Raw genomic sequence first — 27,450 nt, 5'->3', positions numbered from 1 at the left:
GGGATTTTAGGAAGAGGCTAGTGGAAGTATGTTCAGTAATGTTCAGTTATTAAACCATTAGAGATCCCACTGGAGACCAGCCAGTAGGATTTCTCATAATCTGCAGTGGTTTACGGCAAAACACAGAACCCCTGAGGAGGGAAATGACAAAATGTTCCTCTGGAAGAGTTGCCTCATCTCCTCACCCATGTCTGAGCTCTGCTCTGCTCTTGCTGTGACAGCACATCCTTGTCTATTATCCCTCCCTCCTCCTAAAGAGGAGGACGGCCACAGCCCTCCTGCCTGGAACCCCCTAAATAGGTCTTGGTGAGGTGGGATGGTGGATGTGAAACCAGAGAACACTGCAAACATCTGTGTTCACTTGGGGCCCAATCTAAGCTCTACTGAAAATGCATAAAATAACTTCCACTGCCTCCAGGAGCCTTCAGATCAGACACTGTGAGTGTTTGCTCCCATGGCTCTGTTCACCATTTTGGTGGGATTACAGGGAAACAGGGGGGTATTGAGTTCTGAGAATCAGGTCTTGGCTCAGGCCTGTTAAAAAGAAATCCAAGAAGTCAGGTCTGGATTCAGAGAAGGTGAAGAAGATTATTCTACCAAGCTGACCACCCTAAACTGGGAGGACATTTCTGCCGAAACTCAATGGACTGGCACGGGGCTGAGGGCAGCACCTGAAGGGCTCCCAGTCCCAGTGGTGATCCAAAAGTTGAGGGGTGATCCAAAAGTTGGCTCCTTTTTGGTGATCCAAAAGTTGACTCCCAGGGTGTGGTGGGCAGGGTGTGCATCAGGCACTTCTCCTGTGCTGTGTGTAACCTGGCTGGCACTGGTGTTCCTGCACGGAGAAACCGTGTCACAACTGGGACGTGGTTAAGGGTGTCAGGAACCAGGCAGTGCTCACAGACAGGCATGATGCAACAGGCAGGGCTTCGTCAGTGACAGTGATGGCCTTGACAGCAGTTATCCTGTCCCAGCCTGCCTGCCTGCTGGCTGCGTTACTGTTTTCTCCCTGCTGCACCGGGACACCGAGCAGTGTCCTCAGGTGGAGGATACTGGCATCATTCCCTCAAAATCAATGGAGAGCTGCTGGCTTCTGCCAGTTGGAAATAGGGTTTTCTGCATTTCATGTCCCCAGTCTTTCCTTCCTCAGCTTAACCACACCAACCTCCCCCCCTGGGGTGGCCACAGCTGAGCCTCACACTGAGAAGTGCTCCCATCTCACTCAGGGTCTGAGTGCAGCAGTGAAGAAGAAAACACGACAGATTTTTTTCCTTTCTTCATTCCCTGCTTTTAATAGCAACCAGGTGCTCTGACACTTAACCTGTGTGCTGCCGTGAAATTGCCTGTCTAGTGCAAACACCCATGTGAGGCCCAGGGCCTCGAGGATTTACTTTATCCCAGGATTTGTAACCTAATCCCAGTGAGATTGTATATATATATATATATATACACTTATATATAAATATTATATATATAATACAAATATATAAATAATTATATATAACATATATTTATATATATATATTGTCCACCTTAAAAATTCATATTTTTGTTGTTGTTAAAAATGAGAGGAGAAAACAATCTCTTGACATTGTTTTTTTGATTTTTGTTTTTTTTTTTAAGAACTATCTTTAAGGCCTTGGCTGCAAACTTTGGTTTTTTATTAAACATGCTACTGTGTTTTAAACTGATAGCAGGGCAAATGCTTGGAGAATTATATCAAAGGCTGCAGGAGTTAATCAGTTGCATACATATCTATAGTTTTGCTACTTACAAAACTTAGCAGTCCTTGCATGAAAGACAGAGGAGAGCAGTATGTGTTAAAAAAAAATGGTCAAAATCAAATGTGTTTAAGGTCCTAAACAGGAGCTGGGTTTCAGAGCAGAGGTGCTACAGGCAGACATGTAATCCTGCCCCAGGGCACCTTGTGCAAGCATGGAGCTGCTCTGAGCACCAAATGCACCTCAGAGGGACAGATGAACAGCTGAATTGCAGTGGTTTAAACTGCAGTATTTTGCTGAGTTACTTCAGATTTACACCAATGGAAGCGAGAGCACAGCTGCAGACTACTTGCCTAGTTCCGATTTGTGGTGATTATGAGAGTTGGTGGTGGCTTTGGTTCCTAGAAATATTCCAAGGATCAAAGGATATTTTCCTTTTCTGATACACTGGATCCTTTAACCTCTGACTTCAGTCCCAAGCCCGTGGGTTATTGCATAAGTGGGTAAGGTGGCTGGTTTAGGTGTTAGTTAAACTTTCTGACACAGCCAGAATCAAAAGTTGAGTCTGGGCTTCAGAAAGCACAGAGTCCTGCTGGTACAGAATGTACCCACAAGTGCTCAGCTGAGATAATCTGTTCAGGCCATTGGCTGCTCCATGGTTCTTCCTTGGGAACACCCAGTTCAGGTTTAGGTTAAGTTTGGGAGCAGAAATCCACCATACAGTCCCCAGTCTCCCACCCAGCCCCTGAGTGTTCATTTAGTACTCCAACTACCCTGTTTTGTAAACAAATCCTGTGCTTGTAAACAAAACATAAAAAAGCTGGAGGGCACAGAGCAAACCTGTGGCCATGTTAGCACCTCTCTCCTCATAGAGAAAGAGAGAAAAGCCTCTCCAAGACTATTTCCTTGGCATTTGTGTCTTCTGAGTCAGCTCAGTATCTGAGAGAGAGAGGCAAGAGAGTTGTTTTGAGACCTTTGCACCTGCCATGTTGCTGGACTTATCCAAACAGGGAGAGCTTGGACCACAGCTGAAATAACAGCCCAGCGCAAGAGCTCGGGATTTTTGACGTCCTTCTTGTGTTTACAGCATCCTGCCCCTCCTCTCTCCCGACTACAGAGCCAGGCAGGAATTCTCTTCATTATCTTCTGCCGTGCTTCTCATGCCATTTTTATTAAAAAAAGGCAGAGCAAGGGGGAGCATGTGAGAGAGGAGAAGAAAACAGTTGTATTTGTGCAGTCAACGGCAATGAGGGGAAAAGAATGGAAGTTGGGGAGCAGATCTATTTGGGTTGTCCTAAAGTGACCTTGTCCCCCTGGCTTACTCTTTATCAGTTGCTTTTGGAGCACCTGAGGATAGTGAAACCTGTAAACACCATGGTGTTTGTGGATATTCAGAGTAATTCAGGACCTCTGGAACTGGCAGTTTCGGAGGCTGTGAGCAGCATGTGGGGACAGACTGGACAGCTCCAGGCTGTGTCTGACAGGGCAAGGGATGGTGTAGACTGTCAGCTCTTCTGTTTGTGGTTGTAATCCAGTCCACCCTGGCAGCTGATCTAAAGCATTGCAACGAGGGAAGATGTGGGGCTGATGCTGTTTGCTGCCAGCAGATTTCCTGTTTTGCTCGGCAAGGCTTCCTTGCTAGAGAAGAAGAGCAAAGGTGACAGTGTTAGAGGGAAACAGGGCTGTCACCAGCAGACCAGGGCTCATTCTGGGCTGCAGAGAGATGGCAAGGAAATGTCATCTTTTGTCTCAAGTGTTTGGTGGCGGTTTAAGGTCAAAGACAGACGGGTCCTTCATAAGGACACTTCAGGTGTAGAATTTGCCCGTTTCACACAACACTGGCTGTGACAGCCATAATTTAATTGGGGATGCTTAAGCCTGTGTCATCTTGTCTTTAGTAAGAGGAGCACTGTCTGCTTTCACTGCTGTCTGACCATTTGTCTTTCTATAGGGCAGAAGCTGGGCTCAGCCTTAAGGATATTTTCAATTCTGTTGGAAACAAGTCTTTGCTGTATCAGAAACCCTCCTGCTGTTATTTGTAGTAGGAAAAACATATATGCCATGGTAGTAGGAAAAGAGGCATTGGATATTTGCTTTCCCTCAGTGCTTTTACTGCATCTCGAGTGTGACCTCAGATGCTGAAACCTTACAGCGAGCACAGAGTAGATGTGGTTGGGGCAGTGTCAGCCCTTGCAGGTCTGCTGGAACTCAAGAGCATGAGTGTTTCTTCTGTAAATTCAGTGATCCTGTAAACCCACTTTGGTCTGAGTAAAAAACAACTTCCCACAGGTATAACTTTTCCCATTAAGTTTTCCAGGAACACCCAAACTGAGAGCAGAGGTCCCTCACCTGGGCGAGAGAGAGAGCAAGATTAACTCAACTGCCCAGCCTCCCCAGTAAAAACAGGAAAAGAATTAGAGGGTTCTATATTCCTGACCCTGGATCTGTCACTTGCCACAACAGACAGGAAAGTTGCCCCCGTGGTATTTCACACGGCACATCCTAATTCCCCCTCTAAGCAGAGGGCTTGACTCATTGCTTTTTAATAAGGCTGCCTCCCCACAGGTGGAAGCTACAGCGATCAATGAGGCTTACTCAGTTCTAGAAAAGGTCATTAAAAGACCATAGATATGCATTTGAAGAGTGTTTGTTCACATCCTTGATGTTAAAGATGTTCTTCTCCATCACTTCCTTAAGTTGCATCTCACAGAGCCACCATGCCCTGGGTCCTGCCCGGCAGTGGAGTGGAAAGTGCCCCTTGTCCCTGTCACTGTGCCACCAGCTCCCAGGGAGGGTGGGAGAGGAAATAAATGGTCAAAACCCAAACTTTTATCACCACTTGGAGCACAGATTGTCTTGCTCACTTCTCCAAATACAGTCAACCTTGGTATCCTATAGCTATAGAGAGGGAATAAACCCTTCCCCTCCCTGTTCTTGCATTCCTCCCTCTCTCACTATAGGACTGGATTACTGCCTGGGGTATTGCACTTATCATCCCTTTAGCAGCTATATTTTTCCAAAATGTGGGCACTGTGAAGGAATGCTGAAACTCTCAGTTGCTGCCAATATGACACATTTAACAGTTCAGGAGGATATAAGTATCTCACGTTCCAGTTGTTGAATCGTGAAATGCCACATGCATCTCAGTCAGCTTTTTGTCACTCGTGTCAGGCCAGGGTTAGTTGAAAGAATGATGCTTCAGTTTTGAGTTTCTGAGGTGTTTTTTTGATGTTCCAGTCCAGCCACATCTCCAGCTCTGTATGTGTGGTGCTGAAGAGCCCCTCTGGAGCAGACATCCCATTTCTGAGCTCCTCTGGACACAGCTGGTTTGTTGGCGCTGCCCTGGATGTCACACCCTGGGGTGCCCCTGCTGTTCCCCAATGCAGGGAAGATTGTGAAGCAGGTTGCTCAGAAGAGGATTTGGGATGAGGATGGGGAGGATTGGCCCCTCTGGAGACCTGCCATTGCTCTACAGGGACCACATGTCTCCAGACATTTGTCTTCCCTTTCTTTGTATTTTAACCTGAGACAAGGATATTGGGGTGTCATGAGCATAAATAACTTAATAGCTCTTATTTTCTACCCAAACTGCAGAGGAGTAAGGGGAACCAGACTGTGCAAATAATGTGTAAAGAGGCAGAGATTTTGTTCACCTTTTTTTTTTGGAGAATAAATGGGTTTAGTTAGGGGATTTTTTGTATCACTAAATTTGAAGGGTCATTTTCCTGTCACAACACAAGGTTCCAAGAGCATTCCATCTTTGAGTAGGTTGCAGTTGGATATCTCTCCTCCCTGATGTGCAGCAGGTGACAGGGTTAGAGCCACAAAGCCAGCAGCCAATGTACTCCATACAAAGTTTTCCATTGCTAATCCATACAATTAAATTGGTCAGAGTTCTCCCCACCTAATAACTTTCATTTCCAATTTTCTGTCTTATTCACCCAGGTACACATTCATCTCCAGCCACCTCATAATTCATAACCACCACATTCTCTCTTGTGCTTGATTTGATTCTAGGTTTTCCTCCACTGTATTATGCAAACTTCCAAACAAGTGTGAGCTTTTCCTGTTGTCCCTTTGCTTACATGTGCACACAAATACTTCCCTCCAGCAAAACCCATCTGCAAGAAGCACTCATTGCTCTTAGCCTGCCTCATCACCTGGAGGTATTGTGGGAAATCACACCAAAAATCAGAATCTGCTAACTCCTATTTTGCGCTCAGGACCGCAATCTCGGTGTCTCAGAAAGCAGCGTGGCCTTATTTATTTTGCAGCTGCCCCAACTGTTCATTTGTTACCATTTTGAAAAAATTGAATCTTTTTTTTTGTGGTTAGCAAATCCCCAGTGACAAAATCCACATTTCTGCAAGTGTGCTTGTTAATCTTAAATATTTTACAAATGGTTTTGAGACAGAACTTGAGAAATAACTGCTCTTTAATAATCAAAGCTTGGCTGTGCTTTGATTTCATCAGTATATATGAAAACCTCACATCTTAGTAAGTGGATTTATCTGGGAGTGAAATCTAGAGGAAAACCCTCATTATTTTACTACAGTGTGTGTTTGGCCACTTTAGTTACTTCCTATAATTTTTTTCCCCCCAGAAAAACAGTTGCTTTAAACAAGTCCCAAGGGGCAGAAGTTTGAAACTTTTCACTTAGAATAAACAGTCTTACCAGTATCTGGGTAGACATCTCCCTGGCCTGTAGGTGAATTAAGATACTGTTTGTGCTACATGAACTCTCAAATTTAGCTAATAGGAGTCACGGACTGTTGCTGACATGAATCAGGTGCAGAAGGAATGAGAAAGCCAGTTCTGTTTTCCTTCCACTGAGTTGCACTCCCATTCCATTGCCATGTGCAGTAACAAAGAGTCAGATCCCAGTGCTGTTGGCTTGCAGTTCATTCAATGCCAGTTTTTTTTTGCAGGCACAGTACCCATGAGAAACAGCTTTGTTGTAAAATATAATGTGGGATATTGGAGTTTAAATAATGCTTGTTAATTTAATGAATGTTGTAAGGAGATACTTATTTCATGAACCTGAAGATTTCAGTAACTCATTGATATCCACTTCAATGGCTTTGCTGCTCTGAGTAGTAGATTTATCTCCTCGTAGTACACACTTCATTAGTAGATGCTTTTTGACCAAGTTCCTGTGACAAAAAGCCAAGTATATTGCTGTCAGTAATTGGGGCAATGTGAGTGCAGTGAGCAGAGGATTGGCGGGGTTAGGGAAGAGCTGGGCTGCCTTTCCTGCTCTGCAATTAACCTGATAGATGATTTTGAGCAAATCATTTTGCCTTGGCCACTCCATGGCTTTACAAATCAGCACAATGAGGACAACAAATGAGTTTCTTTGAGGAAGGTTTTGAGTCTTGATAATGTAAAAGACATTGTGAAAGAGCTAAACATTTTTATTAGGATTATATTATTCCCATGTTCATATGAAAAAATATTATTCCTCATTTAGAGATGCACAGGTTTTAGGTAATTATGGCTTTGCATAAATATGTAACAATTTGCTAATTCTTTCTGTGAATATTTCGATGCTCATACTCTGATCCTGTGCTGTGGTGTGGATCCTATTTTTTGCTCTGCAAGAAACCAACTTTTTAACTCTTCTCTTTTAATGCCCATATGTGATGTGGATAACTTATTTGTCCATCACTGAAACATCCTCAGCTTACACTAATTATGACATTCCCACTGGCTCCAGGTGCAGTTGGATTGAGCTCAGGGTTGCTCAGGAAATAATGAGTATTTATAATAATGATGAATAACAGGGTATTTTAAATTCCTTAAATGAACAGAATTGCTGGTCGCACTATCCCTGGTGTGGAACAGAAGTGTCCAGGGATGAACACAGTGAGGCACAGGCCTGGTTCCTCAGGTGTTGAAGTACTTGTTGACTGTTGGTGATGCTTTCAGTGTTTCCCACTGCTCATGGTGAGGGTTGGCACTGCCACAGTGTCACTGCAATGCCTACTCTGCAGTGAGTGGAGATGTAAGCAGCAACTCACCAAAATGCATGGTTTTCATCAGGAAATAGTTTAGCTGTCTGGTCGTCAAGAACTGCACCTATTTTAGAGTCGTGCATAAATCAAGCATAGACAAAGGTAGTGCTGATTGTGCTCACAAAAAAAGACACCCAACCAAAAAATTAATCCCATCAAAACAAGGTAGGAACGCTGGGAGGAGCTGATTGAACTGTACCTTGCTTTTTTGGCAGCCAAACCCTGCTCCAGTCCCTCTTTCTCTGCCCTTTGCTGCTGCTGCCTTTGTTGTATGAATGACTGACTTTCCTTTTGTCTGGCAGGGAGCTGAGCGACAGGACCACGTACAGATACCAGGTGGTCATTGTGTCTGGGATGGAGGAGAGCGAGCCTTCCCCTGCCCTCGTTTACATCTCTGGGAGTGGATACTGTGGAGACGGGATTATACAAATGTAAGTCTGGAGCGAGCAAACAGATAAATCTGGGCACATCTCCTCAGCCAGAATCTGAGGCTAGGAAGGAATTGATGACTTCTGATATCTCCTCAGGTTAGGCTGGCTCTCATCTGTAGATAATGACTCACGTGCTTGATGATTACTGGGATGATGACATTTAATTGTAATGTAGGCCCTTCTCTCCTGGCACCAGGAGATACAGACAGAGATACAGATAATGGAGTCCAGACAGCAGGATCGATAGGCAAGGACGCTCTGTGCTGTTTATTCTGTTTGCCCGTGTATCTGTATCGTTATACATGGATGTGACATTTCCTGCACAGACCTGGTGCTGGAAAAATTCACACAGCCTTCACTGCTGTCCTTAGCCATGCTGTCCCATGTGTGTGGCAGCTGGGTAAAACCCTGCCACGTGTTGGGGCCAAGTTCCTTTTGCAGCCCCTTGTTTGACTGATCACCAGAGCTGGGATGCATTTGGAAGTGATAGATTTGGCCTCTGAGGGAGAGTGCTGGGAGCTGCATGTTCTCAATCAGCTCCCCTCTCTCACCAGTCCCCAGGCCACTGAAAATGTAAAACAATCCTTCACAACTATGTTAGAGTTTATTCCTTTACTATGTTGGCCCTTAAGGCTGCTGCTTCAAAGCTTCCTGGCATTAGGTAATTTAATTATTTAAAATATGGAAGTAACAACAAGCAAGTGCTTAATCCAGCCAGTATTATTTGCTTGAAATAATGCTGATCAGCAATCACACAGCACAACTCTGTCAGATGATATACCAGGCAGCAAATATTTGCAGGAAGAGGCCCAACAGGCAAGGAAAGCAAAGAAAACAATCAAACAACATATGAATCCAGGGCAATCCTGGAAAGAGAGGTGGAGAAAGACAGATTAATTTTGCTTTACATAACTTTTCTGCTACTGTTATGTTTGCACATTCCTCAAACATCACTTGTGGCTTTGCAGCAAGTGTCAAACAATAGCTGAGCTGCCTCAGGAGCGAGCAGGAACCAGACTGCGTCATAGCTTGGTTGGTTGTGGCCCCACTTGCAGCTGTGGCAGCCCCTTTCTCATCTGGTTCCCACTCTTCTCTCCACACGCTGCCACAGCCGTGCGGGTTGGCATGAGGCAGGACTCTGTCCCCAACACCCCTTGCTCCCTGTTGACTGCTCTCCTCCAAGTGCTGCCACCTGGAATAGCCACGCTCCAGGCTTTATGCCTTGTTTTTCCCATGCTGGGGTCACAGTCTGGCCCTTCCAGATTTAATACAAAGAGTTTCAGAGATTCCTGTTCTCTTTTTCCCCACCTGCTGAGCTACAGCCACACCAGCTATGAAGGAAGTTGCTCATATCCTCATCAGAGGACAGCAAGTGGTATCCACATGTGCAGGAGGGAACTGGCCAGGCGAGCCTGTGAAGCAGAAATGATGAAAGCCCTCCCTTAAGGAGGAAGGGAGAGGTATTTTAGGGGAGGGCACACAAAGACGCTCTACCAGATATTAGGGCTTTGGGGTTCTTGAGAGGGGTTGCACAGACCATCAGGTTGATGCTACTTTGCCAGCTGACTGCTTTTTGCCTGCAGAGAACTGGGGGAAGAATGTGACGACATGAACAAGATAAACGGTGATGGCTGTTCCCTGTTCTGCCTGCAGGAGTTGTCCTTTAATTGCATCGGTAAGTCTGGCTCAGAGCCCTTCAACCCACGGTGGGCAACAACTCAGTGCAGAGTGCAAGGGAAAAACCAGCAGTACTTTCAGCATTTCCAGCCAAAGAGTTGTCATGGGAGAGAGAAAAAAGGTGGAATTTGTAGGTTTGAAAGGTGAACATATCTTCCCAGCTTCTGGTCATTTTGATGGGAAATTGGTTCTGCTGGCTTTGAAACAGCCCAGGACTTAGGGCTAAGTCAGCCATTGTGGGACTGATCCAAAGCCCATTGAAGTCAGTGGGTGGTTTTCCACTGGCTTCAATAGGCTTTAGATCTGACTACGTGAGAAGACATGAACTGATTTTTTCTGGTAAACAGGAGGAGGAGTGAAAGGGGAAGGGACTGAGACCAGCAGCAAGTCCAGCTGAGGTCACACCTCCTTTGAGTTGCAAATCAATATCTGAGGATCAAAGGTCTGGCTAATCCCCTTTTTCAGAGGTGAAAACTAGTTAATCAGATTTCATTTGCAAGCCTGGTTTGCTCTGATTAGCAAAACCTGTAAGCACAATGGCCGGAAGATGCTCGAACTATCGGGGCTGCAGTTTCGAGCTTTACATATTTATTAAACTCTCTAGGAATGCTGGGGGCAGAGAAGGGAAATGGAGACCAATTTACACTGCACTTTCTGTGGAGCAGCCCCACGTTGTGGGGTTGCTTTTTCCGCCCAGGGGTCTTTGAGGTCTGGGAAAGAACAAAACATGCAGAGCTTCAGGAACCAAAGTTAATGTTTATAGAGGGTCGGCTTTTTCTCAAGACATTTTATGAGATTCCTTATCTGGACTGCCCAAGCAAACACCCTGCCCCATGTAGTGATGCCATGCCTTCAGCTCAGGGCTTCAGTCCTCAGCAGATCATGTAATGTTGGCAAGTCTGAAATTTGCTCTTTTTGGCAATTTGACCATTATCTCTTGTGCCTGGAGTGACATAGAATGGACCTCACAGGCACCATGCTTCCCTTGGGTGGTAAACTGGGGACTGCTTGGCTCATCACAACAGCTACATTTTTACTTCAGCTTCCCACACTGTGAGTGAGACTTGAGGCCTGATTTGGTGATGTACTTATTTACATATGTAAATAATTCTATTGAAATCAGGGATATTTATGGTCGAGACTAATTGCGACAATTGGTGGTCTTGAAGTTACATTTGTGTTTCAAGTAACTTGCTGCCTTAGAGCCTCAAGCACTGCAAGATTTTAGTCATAATATTTTGAAAGTGGGATAAACACTTACGCAAATGTTTTGGGTTCCCCAGACATCAGGCGTGGTGTGAGGCCGGTTCCAGCAAGGGTTTGGGCTGGTGCTGGATGGTTGTGTCTGTATCACCCTGCTCCACAGCAGGGCTGAATTCCTTGGTCCAGGTCTGTGCTTTGACCACATCCCAGCATTACATTAGGACGTGACCCAGGTCCTCCCCTGTGTCCATCGGTTTTCCAGGAAACCAGGTGATGTGAGCTGGGTGGGAGCTGCAAATGCTCCAGGTAAGTCCATGGACAGGAGTAAGAGTGGGGTGTCCCAAGCCTTGGACCACCCAGTGGTGTGCCAGGGGTATGCAACACTCTGCTTTATGCTTTTTTTTTAATATAAAATCATGGCATTGGTTATTTTGGGAAAACCTTTTACATCATGGAGTCCAGTTGTATCATCCACCCACCATCATCCAACCATTCATCTCCCATCCAACTCCAGGAGCAGCAACAGGGCTTCCTGAGAGTGTGGGACAAAGCTGTCTGACAGCAGCCTGACTAGAAAATAAAGCAAATAAAACATACAGATTTTTCTACTCCATGACAGAGGAAGTGGGTTTTCAGATTTGCTTGTGTTGGAAAGGAGAGGGGAATTCCAGGGGCAAAAAAGTTGTTTGTTTGTCACGGGCTTTGGAAGGTTGTGGTTTGCACAGATCCTGGATTACAAAACAAATGATATCAAATTCCTTGTGAAATATTGAATATAGGGACTCAGATGAATCAAATTAGCTGAATCAAAGGGAAGGTGCAGGAACAGAGACCTTAAAAATGCTTGGTTGTGTGACTTTACAGTTGTGCTGGTGTGACTGCTGTGGTGGTGATGGGCTCATTGTTTCTGCAGGGTCTGTAAGGGCAACCCCACTGCTATTTTCAGGCAAACACTGCCTTCAGGTCTCCAGGAGAGGTTCAGAGGAGCTAATACCTGTGAAACACATCCTGTTGGCTCTTGTTGGCTGGACCACCATGAATTATGACCCCAAGAGCTAAGGAGACACTACCAGTTTGTCTTTCAGACAAATGAACAGTGCTGATTTATATTCTGCTTGGTATATCAAGCATTAAAATCTCACCAGAAAATATAAAGATGTTGGGGAAGTGAGTGGCTGTACATATTACATAATAAATAATAGTAAAAAAGAGCAGAAATTCAGCATTCTCCACAATCTAACAGTATCACACCTAATCCTCTGCCTTAAGCTGAACAAAAGTCTTCTTTGATATTGGTGGGGTGTTTTCCTGGAAAATACAGAATTCTTGAGTCCCCGTTTCAGGAGCACAGAAAAATAAGTGTAATTTATTTCCATGTTTACAAGGCTAACACATGTTATAATCCTGTAGAACAACAAGCAGTTATTTCAGAGAGTGTTATGTTTCCAGTGATGTTCTTGTTGTATTATGTAGCTCTTCAGAGCCCCGGGAATCACTCCCCTTCACCAAAGAATTCAGTGAGCCTCAAACACATGTTCAGAGGCTTTGTTGAATCGGGGACCTCAGGGTTTGATCTTGCAAATGCTTTCTTCCAGGCATGTTTCTGAACTACCACAAGGCATTCTTTAGACTTCAGCAAATCTAACCACAACAGTGAATGCAATGCTTGTCACAAATTGTCTGCAGGATTGGGTCCCACGTGGCTGGACAGAACTGCTAAACATTTTGTTTGCTAAAGACGGGGCTGAAGGGGCGTCGTGGGCGAGTTTCAGAGGAGGAGGTTTGATAGCAAAGCCCAAGTGGGCTCCTGCCTCCTAAAGCAGAGACCACGCAAGTCACCTCGCTCGGTAGGAGAAAAATACAACACAGCCCGCAAGCACCACCAGGCTTTAGATTCAGAGCTGTGAATCACAGAATAATTTAGGTTCAGAGGAGTCCCTGGAGGTCTCTGGTCCAAGGAGGGCCAACTTCAAAGTTAGAGCCAGCTTCAAAGTTGGAGCATGTTGCTCAGGGTCATGTTCAGCTGTGTTCTGGATGTTTCCAGGGATGGAGGCAGCCTGTTTGCAGGTGTCCCTTTGCCTCTCTCACACCCTTTGCCTTTTAGGATCATGGGGTTTATGGGTTTTTTTAATTGGTCCAACTTTCCTTTGACTAAATGGCACAAGACTCTCAAGACAGTTTGCACTAGTGCCTGTAATAAAATTAAACCTCTTTTTATTTTTTTGTCTTGCTTTTGTTTTTCCTCCTTCTTTCCTCTCTAATCAGATAACCGTGGATCAATCTGCTCTGCCAGGGAGGAGGGGTGCGGGGGAAGGAAGGAGGGAGGCAGGGAAGAAAACTGTGTGGTCTCACTGTCAGGCTGTCCTGGCCTTCTCCAAGCACAAAGCCGAGTAACAGAAAACAGAGAAGATTAATAGCATTTTCTTCCTGCAACATGCTGAAGAGCGACAGTGAGATTAATTAATTAATTAATGGAAGCATCTGGCAGTGCTCCTTGTTTTAAGTTCTGCAGCACTCTTGCCCTTCTCCAGTGTGAAATTTATCATCTTTACCTTTTCTCCCCCCACCACAGCCTCTTCCTGTAGTGGATTTTGCATATTTTTATCTTTCCACGCAGAATTTGGTCCCACAGGGAAAGTTTCACTTTGCCTTTTGATTGGTAGGAGCCAGGTGATTCAAAGCCATGTCCGTGTGACTGATGCACCCCTCTCCTACCTCTGGGCTGCTTTCCTTTCACCTTGCTCCTGATCACTCCCGGGATAACAGATTTTTGCGGTTACCGCGGATCTCAGCCAAGTTCAACCCGACGTGTCCTGTGTAAAACAGACCCCATTTGTAAGAGTTATGATTCGCAGTGGTGGGAACCCGGGGCTTAGCACTTGATCCATTCCCAGCGGAGTGCTGAGAAATGGGTGTCTAAGGCACAGCTGAGCACCTTGTCCTTGGTGTGCACTCTCCCACACAGCAACACTGCACACCCAGATATATGTGGGACATTGAAAAAAGCCCGGCTTTCATTTGCATTCCTTTTGTGGAGTGGGATGTGCATTATGCATTGATTTAGCTCACCAGTGCTGAAGAAAGAGAAGGATATAATAAAAAAGATGCAGAGATCAATAAAAAGGGAGGGAGGGGGAGAGAAAGTAATATGAAAAGAGATGAGTAAAGACTGATAGACACATTGAAACACAGCTGGGAAGTAGCTCCAGAACTTCTATCTCCCCTTAAGTTTGCCAGGTAATTTATAGGGGCTTCAGTCACATCTTATTGGTGTTATTATTGCTATACTTTATCTCCTTTGCTTATAAGGGACTCCTGGCTAAAGCCTTTTTACAGCAAAACAGGGCAGAGCTTCCACTGAATTCCAGATGGGAGTGGTCACCCTGAAGAATGGGAATGTTTCAGGTTAGACACACATCTCAGTGGTGTGTGGGATCAGGGCCTCAGGGATATAAAATACAAAGAAAAGACGCAGAGCAGAGGCAAAGAGAAAATAAATATATCTAGCTCTTGAATTTACCACCAATTTCTGGCATGCTCGAAACATTAGTCACTAGTGGTTGTTCAGGGAGAAGTATGATTTTAATTTGACAATGATCCTTAAACACCTTTTCTTTTGCTCCTGCTTGGCCACAAATGTTTTTCTACTACCTTACAAATCTGGATCTGTCTTCCTCCTCCTCAGAGGCCTCTCCCTCCAGCTGTGAGCCTTACCTTTGTGAGAGCTCTATCCTTTACCTCTCCCATTATCCATAAATTAAGCATAGCACTTTCCCCTAATCTTATTGTTTGGCGGGCTGCATTGCATTCAGGGAAATGATTAATATTCATGAGCCTGCTATCTCTGTTTGGTGCATAATCCTCTGGGGAAATTGCAGTGTTAAATGAGTGACACAAACCTAATTTTATATGTCTTTTCTTTCCTTTCTTTCTTTTTCCTTTTTTCCCTTTCTGACAGAGAAGTAATGTGCTTAAAATAAATTGATGGATGACCATCCATATTCATTGTGGGCATGCTTTGAGAGCGCTCCCATCCTCTCCCCCTCCCTTCCTCATACTACTGCACAGGAACACAGCTTTGGCTGCTCAAACCGTGGCCCCATGCAGCAGCTAATGGTGATTTTGCCTTCTTTCACCAGCATTAAATAGGCCTTGGCTGACCCTGCTGAGGGCTTTCAGTAGAACAACAGCATGGGAGAAACAGAGCCACCTTGCAAGAGAAACTCAGCATCTCCCAGGGCATCAATAAGGTGAAAGCATTGACCAAGGAGCTTGGGAAAGAGTATTGCTGTTGTTAAAGCAGCTGAGGTTCTATAGCAGAATTTAATGGCAAATAGTAATGAATTTACTGGCCGGGGTTATTCAGATGATATTTGTGTGACTCCTTCAGCTTAAGGCAAATACTTTGAAGCTGACTGTTTCCTGCAGCTCGCAGAAGTGTGGCTGCATGTTCTGAAATGTCTAAACACTCATTTGGCAAGTTAGTAATCACAGCATCCTCGTAAAGTCTCTTAAAGTGATTTTCAGACTGTCATCATTAATAGTGCAATCCTAGGAAGGCCAGCTGAGCCACAGAGCAGAGAGAGCAGACATCTCAGGCAGCAAAATACAAAGGACAGATGCTTTTTTGTGGGGGAGAATGTGGGCTGGAGTGGTATTTGCCTGCATTTTTCCCTAGGCCAGTGACTCCAACCCAGCTCAATCCAGCTTTAGTTTTTAGGACACAGTTACAATGAGCGTCCAGCAGGAGAACTACTCTTCTACTTGATGCATCCCTCACACTTTACTCTCCGTGGATCTGAGAGGCTTGCACAGCTGGTCATACTCCCTTTCTGAGAGCATCCTTTGTGGCTTAACAGCAACTGTGCTCAGAGGATGAGGCTGAGCACAAGTCCTTCCTTTGCAGTAACATCCAACCATATGCACACACGAGCACTTTTTTTTCCCTGGGGAATGGCACCTCTGGGTTTTTACTCGTGTTCCTCCTCCCAAACAAGTGTGCCAGATGTCTCAAAGGGCCATGCTGGCCACCTTTCTCATGGTCATAATGGTTACTCCCTTGTGTGGCAGAAACCTCAAGACTTCCAGCTGAACAGTTTCTAAGTTAAGCTGATAAATCTACATAATATCAAAATCTTCTTGGCACTGTTTTATCCAATCATCCAGTGGAGGAAACAAGGTGAGGTAGGAAGAGAACAAATGTGTTAGTGCTCTTTCAACAATGCCTATTTGCCAGGGCCTGGGGAGGGCTATGTTGGGTCATGTTGGCCATGCCTGGTTGCCAGGGTTGGGGATGGCTGTGTTGGGTCCTGTTGGCCATGCCTGGTTGCCAGGACTGGGGATGGCTGTGTTGGGTCCTGTTGGCCATGCCTGGTTGCCAGGGTTGGGGATGGCTGTGTTGGGTCCTGTTGGCCATGCCTGGTTGCCAGGACTGGGGATGGCTGTGTTGGGTCCTGTTGGCCATGCCTGGTTGCCAGGGTTGGGGATGGCTGTGTTGGGTCCTATTGGTCATTCCTGGTTGCCAGGGCTAGGGATGGCCGCTTTGGCAGTGATAGCTCAGACAAGGTCTTGCTACCACTGCCAGCCATGGGAAATATCCTTTCTCTTAAGTGACAAAGACTCATGTTCTTGGAGGTGAAATATCAAATTTCAGTGCCAGGCTCTGTGAGGGAATTGTAATTGTATCTGTCTGCAGCAGGCAGATCAATTGCATAATTTTTGTGCTCTGACTGCTATATCATAGCGAGGAGCCGAGTCCCAACACACAAAGAAAGCCAGTCACGCCCAGGAATGCATTTCCACAAGCAGCTGAATTACCAGGGAGCCGTGCTCCGCAAAGGCATTATCCCTGCCTGCTCTGCTCAGGAGATGCTCAGACATGATTGTCATATTCCACGGAAAAAAAGCCTCCTGCGAGGCCCCTGGATGTTCCGCAGTAGATTGCAACACCCACGCTGCCTTCATTCCCAAGGTGTCTGTTTTATTTCATTGAAGGAAGACGTCACCATTTATTGATATGTGACTTTATTCTGAAAGGCCTGCCCAAGCTCCATGTAATGGTTTTCCTCCTTTCAATCAGAACATCCAGGAAGTAAAGTAACCCTTGAATATTTTACTGTAGCAGGAAATATCTCTGTCTCTGCCTTCTTCAATATTAAAGAAGAGATTAGCAGATATCCTGGAAGCAGGCCATATTATTCACTCTCTTCCCACTGAAGCCAAAGGTGAAACTCCCATAGAAATAAATGGAGCAGGTTCTGCGGTCACTCAGCTGCCGAGTTCATGTGATCTGCAGTGGAATTATTTCCCTTTTTGTGATAGAAACCTCTGGATACATTTCTTCTCCTCTGTGTGAACATAAACACCAGTGCTGGAGATGCCGATTAAGTGACGTGGTGGTAAAACCCTGCTTCTGCAGAAGCTGCTGACTTTGGTGAGCCTGGGGTTTGGCCTTTGCTGTGTCTGAAAGCCTGCACACCTCTGGACAGACCTTTCAGGGGTTAAAATGCAAGTCTTGTTCTGTTCCAAGAATTTGTTTCTCTGAGACAATGCTTCTGCATTTTTGTCCCCCCCTTATTTTTTTTCCTTTTCTTCTTTCTGGACAACTAGTTATGTGGCATGAGGCTTGTTATAGTTGGAAACATCCCTAAGTAAACAGCTGAGCTTAAAAATACTCCTTTTTTTTTTTTTTTTTCTGGCCTTTTAAAAAAATGGTAGTTACTGCACAAAAGAAGACTATGCCGATGCCAATCACCGTGTCCTGGCTGAAAACAGGAAACTGCCCCCAGTGTCTGTCCCCAGCACTTTGACAACCCTGCTCAGACATTCAAAGCCTAGTTTGAGGATGTGCCCTGTGCTATGAATTGGATCTCTTTATCTCTTTTTTCTTTATTTCATGAGGTGGAAGGCTGCCTATCACAGATAAGTGTATATCCTGTATGTCTGCTTGCTGGCCTCTATCAGGCTTCCCTCGTTTTGCTGATGATTTTCCAGCTTCTCCTCAAACTGATAAAGGAGATGGGGAGTTACCTGCTTATCCAGACCTGCTCTGGTAGGTGCTTCCTAGTGCTCCCTAAACCATCTGTGCTATCTCAGGCATCCTTTTATTTCTGAACCCCAGAGGAGAGATCTGTATTTCAGTACAAAAAGCTGCCTCTTGCACTGTGCTCAGGCAGCTTAGGAAGCAAGGAGAGATGGAGTTTGCATCATTTTCTGGTGCAACACACAAGAGCCCCAAGACTATTTTGGATCTTAAAGCCTGACTTCAGGAGTTAGCAAAACAAGTCTTGCCAATTTGTTTCCTCAAGTCACACTTCTCCAGGTTGATGCTGCCACAGAGCCTCCTTCAGGGTTTCCCAGATGTCACAGAAATCTTTGCTGAACTGGAGACTGCCTTTTCCCAAAACAAGGGCAAGGCAGGAACTTTGGTTTGGCCCTAATGTTCTTCTGCCTTCAATAAGAACTTTCTAAGGGAAAAAGGGCTTGGGCTGCCTGAATGAAAATGTGTTCCCCGAGTTCAGTTCAGCATCCTCCAGCATCTGTTGTCAATTCCCCAGAGATGCTCTCTCCTGCTGCCAGGTGCTATGCCTCCAGACAATTTACTGTTCTAGATTTAAGCTGGATTTCCCGGCAACTGCTTTTTAATTTTTTGAAGTAATTTCTTCCTTGAGGACAAATCAGATATCCTTTATGTTCCCTTCTTCCATATCTCCTTCAAATCAGATTCATCTTTGGAGTGCAAAGTCCACAGTGGTGATGAACAAGTCCATGGTGCAGGTCATGCATGACCAATCCCTGACCATCACCAGGTCTTGGGAGCCTCTAGACCTCTGTGGAGACAAAAATTAGCTCATGTTGCCAAGGCCACGGATGCATTTAGTGCCACAGCAGTTAAGAAGAGAACAGAAAAAGTATTTTGCATCATTATAGGAATAAAGCCATTAGCTACTCATTCCTAGAAATACACCACTCCTGACACTGTCCTCTCTGGCTCTGAGCCTGTAGGACTCTATGAATATAACTGAGCTCTCTTCCCACCACTGATGGAAGGGGAAAAACCTGTCAGTTTTTATTTTGTGAGGGCAATTGTAGGAAGAAAAAATCTGGTTGTTCTTTGCTTTGCTCATGAAAATGTAAAGCTCAGTATGTAACCTGCCAGTCATCAAAGACCACCAGCAGAATCTGGAGTCAGAGCTGATGCTCAACACCTGAAGGAAGAACCTCTGCTAGTTTTTGGCAGCTCACACAGTGATGCACCACATTTGGCTGTTGAAGGTTGTTGCCCTTGTGTCTGAGAAGGATTTAATAGCAATCCCCTGTTTGCCATCACTCAGAATTGGGAACCCCACTGGCAGGAAAGGTCTTCTCCTCTTCCCACCAGCACTCCCCTCAATGCAGAGCACTGCACACGGTGTGTTGAGTCAATAGTGAGACCAACAGATCTTCCTTAAAAGTAACCAGGGTTGTAAAGCCAGTTTCTCTCATCATTTTTCAGAGCACACAAAGGCGAGAGGGTGCCTCATCTCTCAGCTTCTGTGCAGTGTTGTCCCATGGATGCAGTGGCTCTCCAGGGCCAGCACAGCTCCAGGGCTCATGACAGTGCAGTTCAGCAGGACTTGGTTAATCATTTAGGCAGCCCCTATTTAATTCAGACATCTCAGGCTCTCTGTTAGGTTCCTCCCTCGGGTTTTGCAGACTCTGAGCAGACAGATTTATTGGGGTCTTAGGCATAATCAGGAACAAATTAGCCTCTGTTAGGATCACACACTGTCCTGGATCACAGCTATTCAAAGGCTGCTTTCCCCTCCATGTGAGTATGAATTAAGTCATCGGGCTGAAGTAGGCCTTGAGTATTCTTTTATCCCAAACACATGATCTTATCAGAAGCCCATTACGTTTATCATCGCATTAGGAGGGAGCATTTGGAGCCAGTGCAGGAGTATGTTGCTCTATAAATGTTGTGCTTACTTCAGTGCCTGTCGTGAAAAGAAGTCAGTGCTTTGGGAAGGCTGGGAAACACTGTCTAAATGCATGTGCCTAAAATTAGGCTGTGAGTTTGTGGGTATGTGTTTGCATGGGGGGTGGCTGAGTCGGGGATGTGTAAAGGGAGCGCCCGTGCGTTTGTGTGTCAGTGTTTCTGTCAGTGTTTCTGTCAGCGTGGGTGTGCAGCAGGGTGGTGATGTTTCACTGTACGTGTGCATATCTGACTGTGCATATGTTTACAGGCTGAAGGTCAGGTCTTTTTAACAGGGTAGGTATTTTCCTTTCATCCCCCCGTCCCCCTCCTTTTTACAGAAATAAGCCTCTTTTCATAAAATGACAAAGAAATGCTTTTTTCCAAAAATGCATATTTGCATCTGTTTGGCATTTGTTTTTGAGGATTTTTGATTGCTGACCTCAGTCTTTTTAGGGCTGAATATTTCTCAGAGATTTCTGTTGGGCCTCTCACTCAAACTGGGACATAGTGGGTAAGCCAATTAATTGTATCCTACTGTCCTGACACCTGACTTATGTCTTGATATGGGAGAGGAGCCGAACAGGAGATGCAGAAGGATTAGGTGAAGGAACCAAGAGCTTGTCTCCATGGCCATCACAGTGACATTCTCATTCCACCCATTCCTTGAGCTGGCCAGACACAGGGCATGGCTCTCTCAGGGATGAATGAGCCCCATGGGGGTAGCACTGTTTGGTTGCCTTAGGGTCCATCAGCACATCCACCCAGATGCCCCAGGAGCTATTGTCATCTCTTGTCTGTGAAACACTCCCCCAAGCCCTCCTCTGAGCTCTTTGAGGGGTGGGATATATGTTTGGTGGCTCCCAGACAAATGAAGATGTTAAGATGTGACGTGTAAGGGGAAGAAATTTGGCCACCCTGGGAATATTGATTCAGGACTGCACTCATACAGCTGAAACACTTCCAGACTTGTGCTCCTTTTCACCTGCTCAGAGCTCTGGCCTGTCAAATACACAGTTCCCTACATTTATCCATGTACAGAAGCTGTCCACAGAGGCTGTGATGAAATCAAACCATAATGACATTTTTCCCTGATAGACTTCCCTATTCTTTCAAAGCTCCTTGTTTTAAAGACCTGGAATCTTGCAAAGGAGGAAAAGGAGTGAAAGTAATTAAATAATTGAATAGCAATAAACTGATGTTTTCTGGCTCATGATGGTATTTCACTGTGTAAACCAGGAGAAAAAATAAACAGGGGATTTAGTAGATTGGAAGTAGCTCAAAATTGAGCAGCCCTTGGATTTTGTGACACCTAGCTCATGATAGTCCAGTGCTACTGACAGGATTCTCCTTAGGGATCCTTTCCATCAGTCCAGCTAGCAGCTCTGGCTAATTTCCTATCATTTTTTTCAACAGGCTTATTTGCCAGACAAAAATACAACAGGCTGTCAGAACTGGATACCTCTGGGGACTGGCAATGATAATACAATACAAAATAGGATACCAACAGGTCAAAGGTTTCCATTTCACAGAGTACTCTAATGACTGAAAGTCATTATTGCTATGCAGTCTGTTTGAAAAGAGTAGATGGATCTCAGTTCAGTTTTTAATGGGCCAGTGTTACAGAAACAACCTCAAAAATTTGGCATCTTTGTTGGCAGTCTCATTAGAGAAGCCACAGAATAAATGGGCAAGGATAATAAAGTCTCCTGCTGCTTTTGATCCTTTCAGGTCAAATCTGAGTCATGTTGGTTGAAGCCGTGTGTTTATGTGGCAAACTCACCCTCACACTGTGTGTACTGTATCTGCCTTGGATAAACAGATCTGTTTGGCCCTTTGGTCACTACAACTGTGAACTTGGCAGTTTTCACCATCTCTACAGCCACAGTTGCTATTGTTGTTGTTGATTTGCAGATATCTTTTAAAAACAAAAAGGGAAACATTTTAGACCAAACCCTCTGCTGGCATTTTTCCATCCCAGCTGGTGGAATTATGCCAACACCCACATTTGCCTCTCTATGTATTTTCTATCTCTGCTTTCTTCTGTGTCTTTGAAAAGGAGATAGATGAAAATAAGCAGAACCCCCCTAACATTGGGAAATATCTTCAGGGAATTGCCCAATACAAAAGTTGGCTATTGTTGCTTGGCTTTATTTAAATCACTTTGGTATGACCTAGAAGTGACCAATGCTTCCACCTCCTAGTGACCTGACACAGTAGATACATGACCACTGATGGTATCAGGTCCTAGGAACTACCCTGCAGACACGTGTAGTTTGTTTTCTCTGTTTCCCCTGGCAGATGAACCCAGCAGGTGCTATTTCCACGACGGTGATGGAGTCTGTGAGGAATTTGAGCAAATGACCAGCATCAAAGACTGTGGCGTTTACACTCCCAAAGGCTTCCTGGATCAGTGGGCTTCCAACGTCTCTGTCTCACACCACAGTGACCAGCAGTGCCCAGGGTGGGTGATCATTGGTCAGCCAGCAGCAACCCAGGTAAGGACAGCCTGTTCCTCTTCCTCTCCTGGAAGTCCAGCAAGGAGCAATGCTCTCAGGTGGAACTCATTGGGTGGAATTCAGGGGTGCTGCTACCCCTGCCTGTTCAATTGTTGCTTCACCAAGGATGGCCCCTGGCAGCAACTTCTCTCTTTCTGAGCCTGATTAGTAGTGATGAGTTGAAATTCAGTCCCAGTCACCCAACTGGAATTGGCTGAAGTTGTGGCTGGGTTGATTCAATGAGCTGTGCAGGAGTCACCTCTCCCAACCATCATCACCACAGACATAGACAGGCTCTTCACAGCAAGCACAGGGAATGAGCTTGTGGCAATGAGTTCTGAAGGCTAACAACGAATAATACAAAAGACTGTTCTTTCTTTTTTAATAGTTTTGTGTTTTCTGCCTCCCAGTTCCATAAAAGCACCCTATTGTTCTATTCTGAGAAAGGTCCTGTCCATTCCCAAAGCCATTCATTAGCTTTAACCCCCTTCTCCTATGTCTCCTTTGTAACATAAATAGCTCCAGTTACCATAACTTTACCTTTTGTCTCTTTGAGAGAATTAGATCCAAATGAGTTCAAAAAAAACATTAGATAGATGTCTGGAAAACAGAGTTGTACATGATGCAGATGCAGCAGTTCAGATGCAACCTGATTTGGGAAAGCCCACATTGTATGTTGATGATTTTTAGAGGGAAAGGCTCTTCATATTTAAGAGCTGCTTTGTGTATTCCTCCTTCAGCCCCCACTGTTGTCCCTTACTAGAGACACAGAAGTTATCACACTAATCAACTTTGGCTGACTTCTGGTTGGATGCAGAAAAGTTTTTCTAAGAATCTAATTATCCAAGAGGTATCTTGAGTGGGCAGTGCAGAGAGGAGTGCCGTGTCACAGATATGACAAGCAGATCTCTCTGTGAATAGTAAATGTTAAGCATTTCCAGTTGGCTTGCAAGAGAAAACATCTTTATGCAAGAGACTTGGCCTTGCTCACATTGCACAAGTCTGTAACAAATTAATGACCAGGTCAGTTCTAAATGCACAAAGCATGGTTAGCTGGCAGAGAATCAAGACAGAATCCCAAGCCCAGTATTGACTTTTTGTCATCGTCTCATTTATTATTTCACACTGCAAAAGGAACTTTCCTCTGGACCCTTGCTTGTGCCTTCACAACTTCTTTCTCATTCAAGATCCTTGTGCAGACCAAAGGCCAGTGGCTCCAGTTCAGGTGCTGCTTTTTGGCCATGTCCCCAGGCATTCTGTCCCCCTGCAGCTGCTCCAGAGCTGCCCTGATTTTCTCTGAAGCACTGGTAGGAGCACAGCCACACCACACAGTAAGTAACACATGGTCCTGTGGTGGAAAAACCACCACCATGCACACACCCAACAGAAAGCCCTGCTGTGTAGACACAACTCAGATGTGTTTGTTGCACCCAGATGGGATGAAGTTGTTACAGCCTTGTTTAAGGAAAAAAAAAAAAAAGGCAAAAAAAGCTGTTGTATTTATAGGCAGAGCAGTGGCGTATCACACACTGGCAGAGTGAATGGGAACATGCCTCTTGTTATTGCCTGGCTCCTGGCGAGATAACAGTGTGCTATTTACTTCTAGCAAAAAGAATTTTTGCTTTAGCTCAGCTGGTCCTATTACACCAGTTTGAGTGCATGGGGTTCATTGACCTTTTTAATCATATAGATGATGGGAAAGTTTTTGCTTCCCCCAGGAACAAGACAGTTGTCTTGGGAAAGCACCTGACTCGTCACACTGGAGAGGTCAGGTGGGGCAGCAGGTCATCAGTTTGTTAGCTTGTGGAGATGAAAATTAACCTAAGATCTCCTCTAACCGCTGCATGTAATGATCACTGGTGTGTAAACATGTTTGGCTTCATTATCTGCACAAGCACTGAGCCTTAGGGGTTTTCTGTATTGATGAAAAGAGCACCTTTACTCACCCAGATACCTTTCAGAGTAGGTTGTGTGCTTGTTGGTCTTGTGCAAACTTTTCATGTTGCTTCTGGGTAGCTTCCTGATTAATCAGAGTGGTATTTGTGTTGGCTTCTCATCAGGAATGCCATGAAAGATATGTTTGAGTGCAGTGCCCAGCAATATACAGAATACATAAGCTGCCTGTTTGTCAGCCATCCCCGCCTCTCATCATTGCCCCAGCGTTCTCAAGGTGCTTTAAAACATTTTAAGCATGTCCTGACTTAAAATGTTTCTCATCCTTAGATATCTCAACACCAGGTTCTCTGCATGACTGTCATAGTTCTGTCAAGGCTTTTTCTGAGGAGTTTGCATCCCAGGTTGGTTGGTCGTGGTCATATCTCTCAGCAATATCTGCCCATGTGCCTTGTTTACCTGTTGGGGGATTGCTGATAAGCACAAGCTGGAGAGCACTTTCTTGTTACTGTAGGGCTGTTTCTGTGACCTCTTTGCTCAGTTCACTGCTGACATTGCCCATGTCTGCAGCTGGCTTTTCCTTGGATACTTAGTTATTAGTTTGAGATGGCTCTTACATCACTTGTTAGTGTGAGGCTGTCGACTGGCAACATAGTAACGAAGATAAAAAAGAAAGTTTGCAGTATAAGATTTGTTTTGAACAATAAAACGCTTACAAAGAATGACACAGTCTTGGCGAAGAGATACAGATTTGAAAAATGGAAAGGTCAAACAGCCCCCCCTTTAAACAATCGCCCTTTCTACAGAAGCAAGACTGAGAGACAGCCACTTCTACTTTCCTGGCAGCCACCCTTCAGTGCTGATTAAGAAATATTCTCAGTACTGACAGCATCATTTTCAGAGCCAAAGAGGGCCAGTCAGCAACACTGCACCAGCACAGCAATGCAAACACCAGTGCAGGGTAGTTTTGCAGTTTGATTTCTAATCTTGTGTCTTCCACAGACCTGGAAGCAGATGCTGCTCACTACCTGTTGTCAGCTGCAGGAGGAATTCAGGAATAAGGGCTTTACTCACTCTTAAGCTGTTGGGGTTTTTTTCTTCCTTCTGCTGTGAGTTTGCAAACAGCCTCTCCTTGCACATCAGTTTTCTTTTGCCACAGTTTATGCTGGGTGAGTGCATTAGCTCCTGTTAGTCTCTCTTGCTTGAGTCAGTTGCATTGAGCAGGAAAGATTTGGATATTTTGCTAAGGCTTCTGAAGGAAACCTCTGACAAGCCTGTTCCAGGAGGGATTGTCTAGCTGGAGTGAGCAGAGCACAAGCAGATGAGTGCAGGCTGATCACAGGACACTGGAGATGCCATTTCTCCTTTCTTCTTGCTGGTGGCACTCCTGCTTTTGGAGAACTGATTGACCTGAAGCTTCCCTTTGGGCCTTTACAACAGAGAGTTGTGGGAAGGGACTAATGGGTCTTTAGGTGGCTGATTCTTGACCCTGTTACTCCTGTCACAGCCGTGTGTGCTCAAGACTTGGCTGTTGGTGTGAGTTGGTGATTTAGAGGGACAGTCCCTCAGGAACTTCCTTTTGTTGCATTTCCTCCCAGCTGTGCAGAAATTGTTTAGACTTAGTAACCATACGTGTATACAAACATATATATATATATATATATATATGTATATATATATATACACACATGTAACTATTTTTTGCCCTATGCCATTGTTTGAGCTTGATTTTCCAGTGTATGGAAAAAGCCACACAGCTCAGGCACAGTTAACAGAACGGGGACTCTTTCCCAAGGCTGCTGGGCACAGACAGATCTTGGGATTCGTTTCCATTCCCGGACTAAAGAACACACCCTGTTCTCCTCTGGGTACCCCACAGGGGCTTCTATGGAGTAAGAAGTTGTGGAAGAGGATTCTTATTACATCTTTCCCACAAACAGAGGCCCCCTCCTGCCCCATTACCATTCCCACAATTGCACTCATCCAGACTTGCTGCAGCAAACCTTCCACCAGCAGCAAAGATGTCTAGAATTGCAGTATGTCTGGAATAGTCCACAAAAGGAGAAGACAGGAGCACAAAAATATCCTGACTACTAAAAGAAATAACATGGTAGAGCAAGGCCTCCAAGAGTGGTAAGAAAATACCATAAGAAAATTAAAGAGAAATATGATGAAGTTCTCTGCCATGCAGTTTTATTCTGTCTAATAAATATAATGCTGAAGATAATTCCCCAAAGATCCAGCAGAGCCAGCAAATAGAGTAATCTTGAACAGGAGTGGAAAGAGAGGAAACCTGCAACTTTTAATGGAGAAGCCATTCCTTTCCTTTGGGGTGATCTTGCTGAGAAGAGGGAGGGTGTCTGTCTGTCGGCTCTGCAAGTGGCCCTTTTTGAACTTCTCAATTCACAGCCAAGTCCTGTTGCTCTTCAACGGTAAGAGTTTTGTTGTGGTTGGAGGGATAAAAAATCCCCATTTTTAATAAGATGATTTGCTTTGCAAATGTCTTTGTTATTTATAGCTGAGCCAGACTTTGAACCACTAAGCTCTGGAGGATGAGGGCAGAATCCCACTAAGCAAAACCATTAATGGAGGAACCATGAGTGATCAGAGACCAGTTCTGGAAAAAGATGAACTGGACACTGTGCACAGGCTGTCACAGGAGGAATGTAGGTTTGCTCTACGCGGCTGAGCTCATTTCCAGTACTGGCTGATCCACTAAAGGGCTTCAGCTTAGGTTACACAGTCTCCCAGTCTAAAGTTAGTTCCAGGGGTCCAAAATTTTGTCTTCATTTCCCCTGGAAACTACAGACCAGCCAATTTGGTCTTTTGCCTGAGGCTGGAGAGCTGCGTCATGAGCCTGGCCCTGACTGTCAGGCAAATTCAGGCTGGAATGCTCCTTCCTTGGATTAAGTGATGATATTTTTTTTTTTTTTCAGTGTGCAGTGATTAATTAAGCCTTATCACAGCCACATTGCTTGGTTTCTGTTCCGTTTAATGGAGGTGGAAATGGGAGGATGGAAAGGTAAAGCTACTGTTTGAGGATTAGACCTCAAAATCCTTCAG

General features: G+C 45.0%; 1 protein-coding gene and 1 long non-coding RNA gene across 5 annotated transcripts in view; one reads left to right on the top strand and one right to left on the bottom strand.

Annotated features, from left to right (window-relative positions):
- Positions 1-27,450, top strand: part of PAPPA (pappalysin 1) — a 179,916-nt gene that overhangs the window by 81,475 nt on the left and 70,991 nt on the right. For all 4 annotated transcript variants that reach the window (XR_011005673.1, XR_011005674.1, XM_068211463.1 and 1 more), the window contains exons 8-10: positions 8,035-8,163; positions 9,747-9,838; positions 22,298-22,494. Coding sequence is in view for 2 of the 4 variants with exons in the window: in XM_068211463.1 (XP_068067564.1) it covers positions 8,035-8,163; positions 9,747-9,838; positions 22,298-22,494 (418 nt within the window). In the remaining 2 variants the exon portion in view is untranslated. The remainder of the gene's footprint in view (positions 1-8,034; positions 8,164-9,746; positions 9,839-22,297; positions 22,495-27,450) is intronic.
- LOC137486301 (uncharacterized) lies at positions 13,754-16,397 on the bottom strand. Its single transcript, XR_011005675.1, has 3 exons — positions 16,380-16,397; positions 16,075-16,282; positions 13,754-13,856 (listed from the first exon to the last, which is right to left on the bottom strand). It is a non-coding gene; the product is annotated as an uncharacterized lncRNA (long non-coding RNA).

Source organism: Anomalospiza imberbis, chromosome 21 (assembly GCF_031753505.1).
Source record: "Anomalospiza imberbis isolate Cuckoo-Finch-1a 21T00152 chromosome 21, ASM3175350v1, whole genome shotgun sequence".
NCBI lineage: Eukaryota > Metazoa > Chordata > Aves > Passeriformes > Viduidae > Anomalospiza > Anomalospiza imberbis.
The sequence above is the reverse complement of the archived record's forward strand: the minus strand, read 5'-3'. Positions and strand labels throughout refer to the sequence as shown.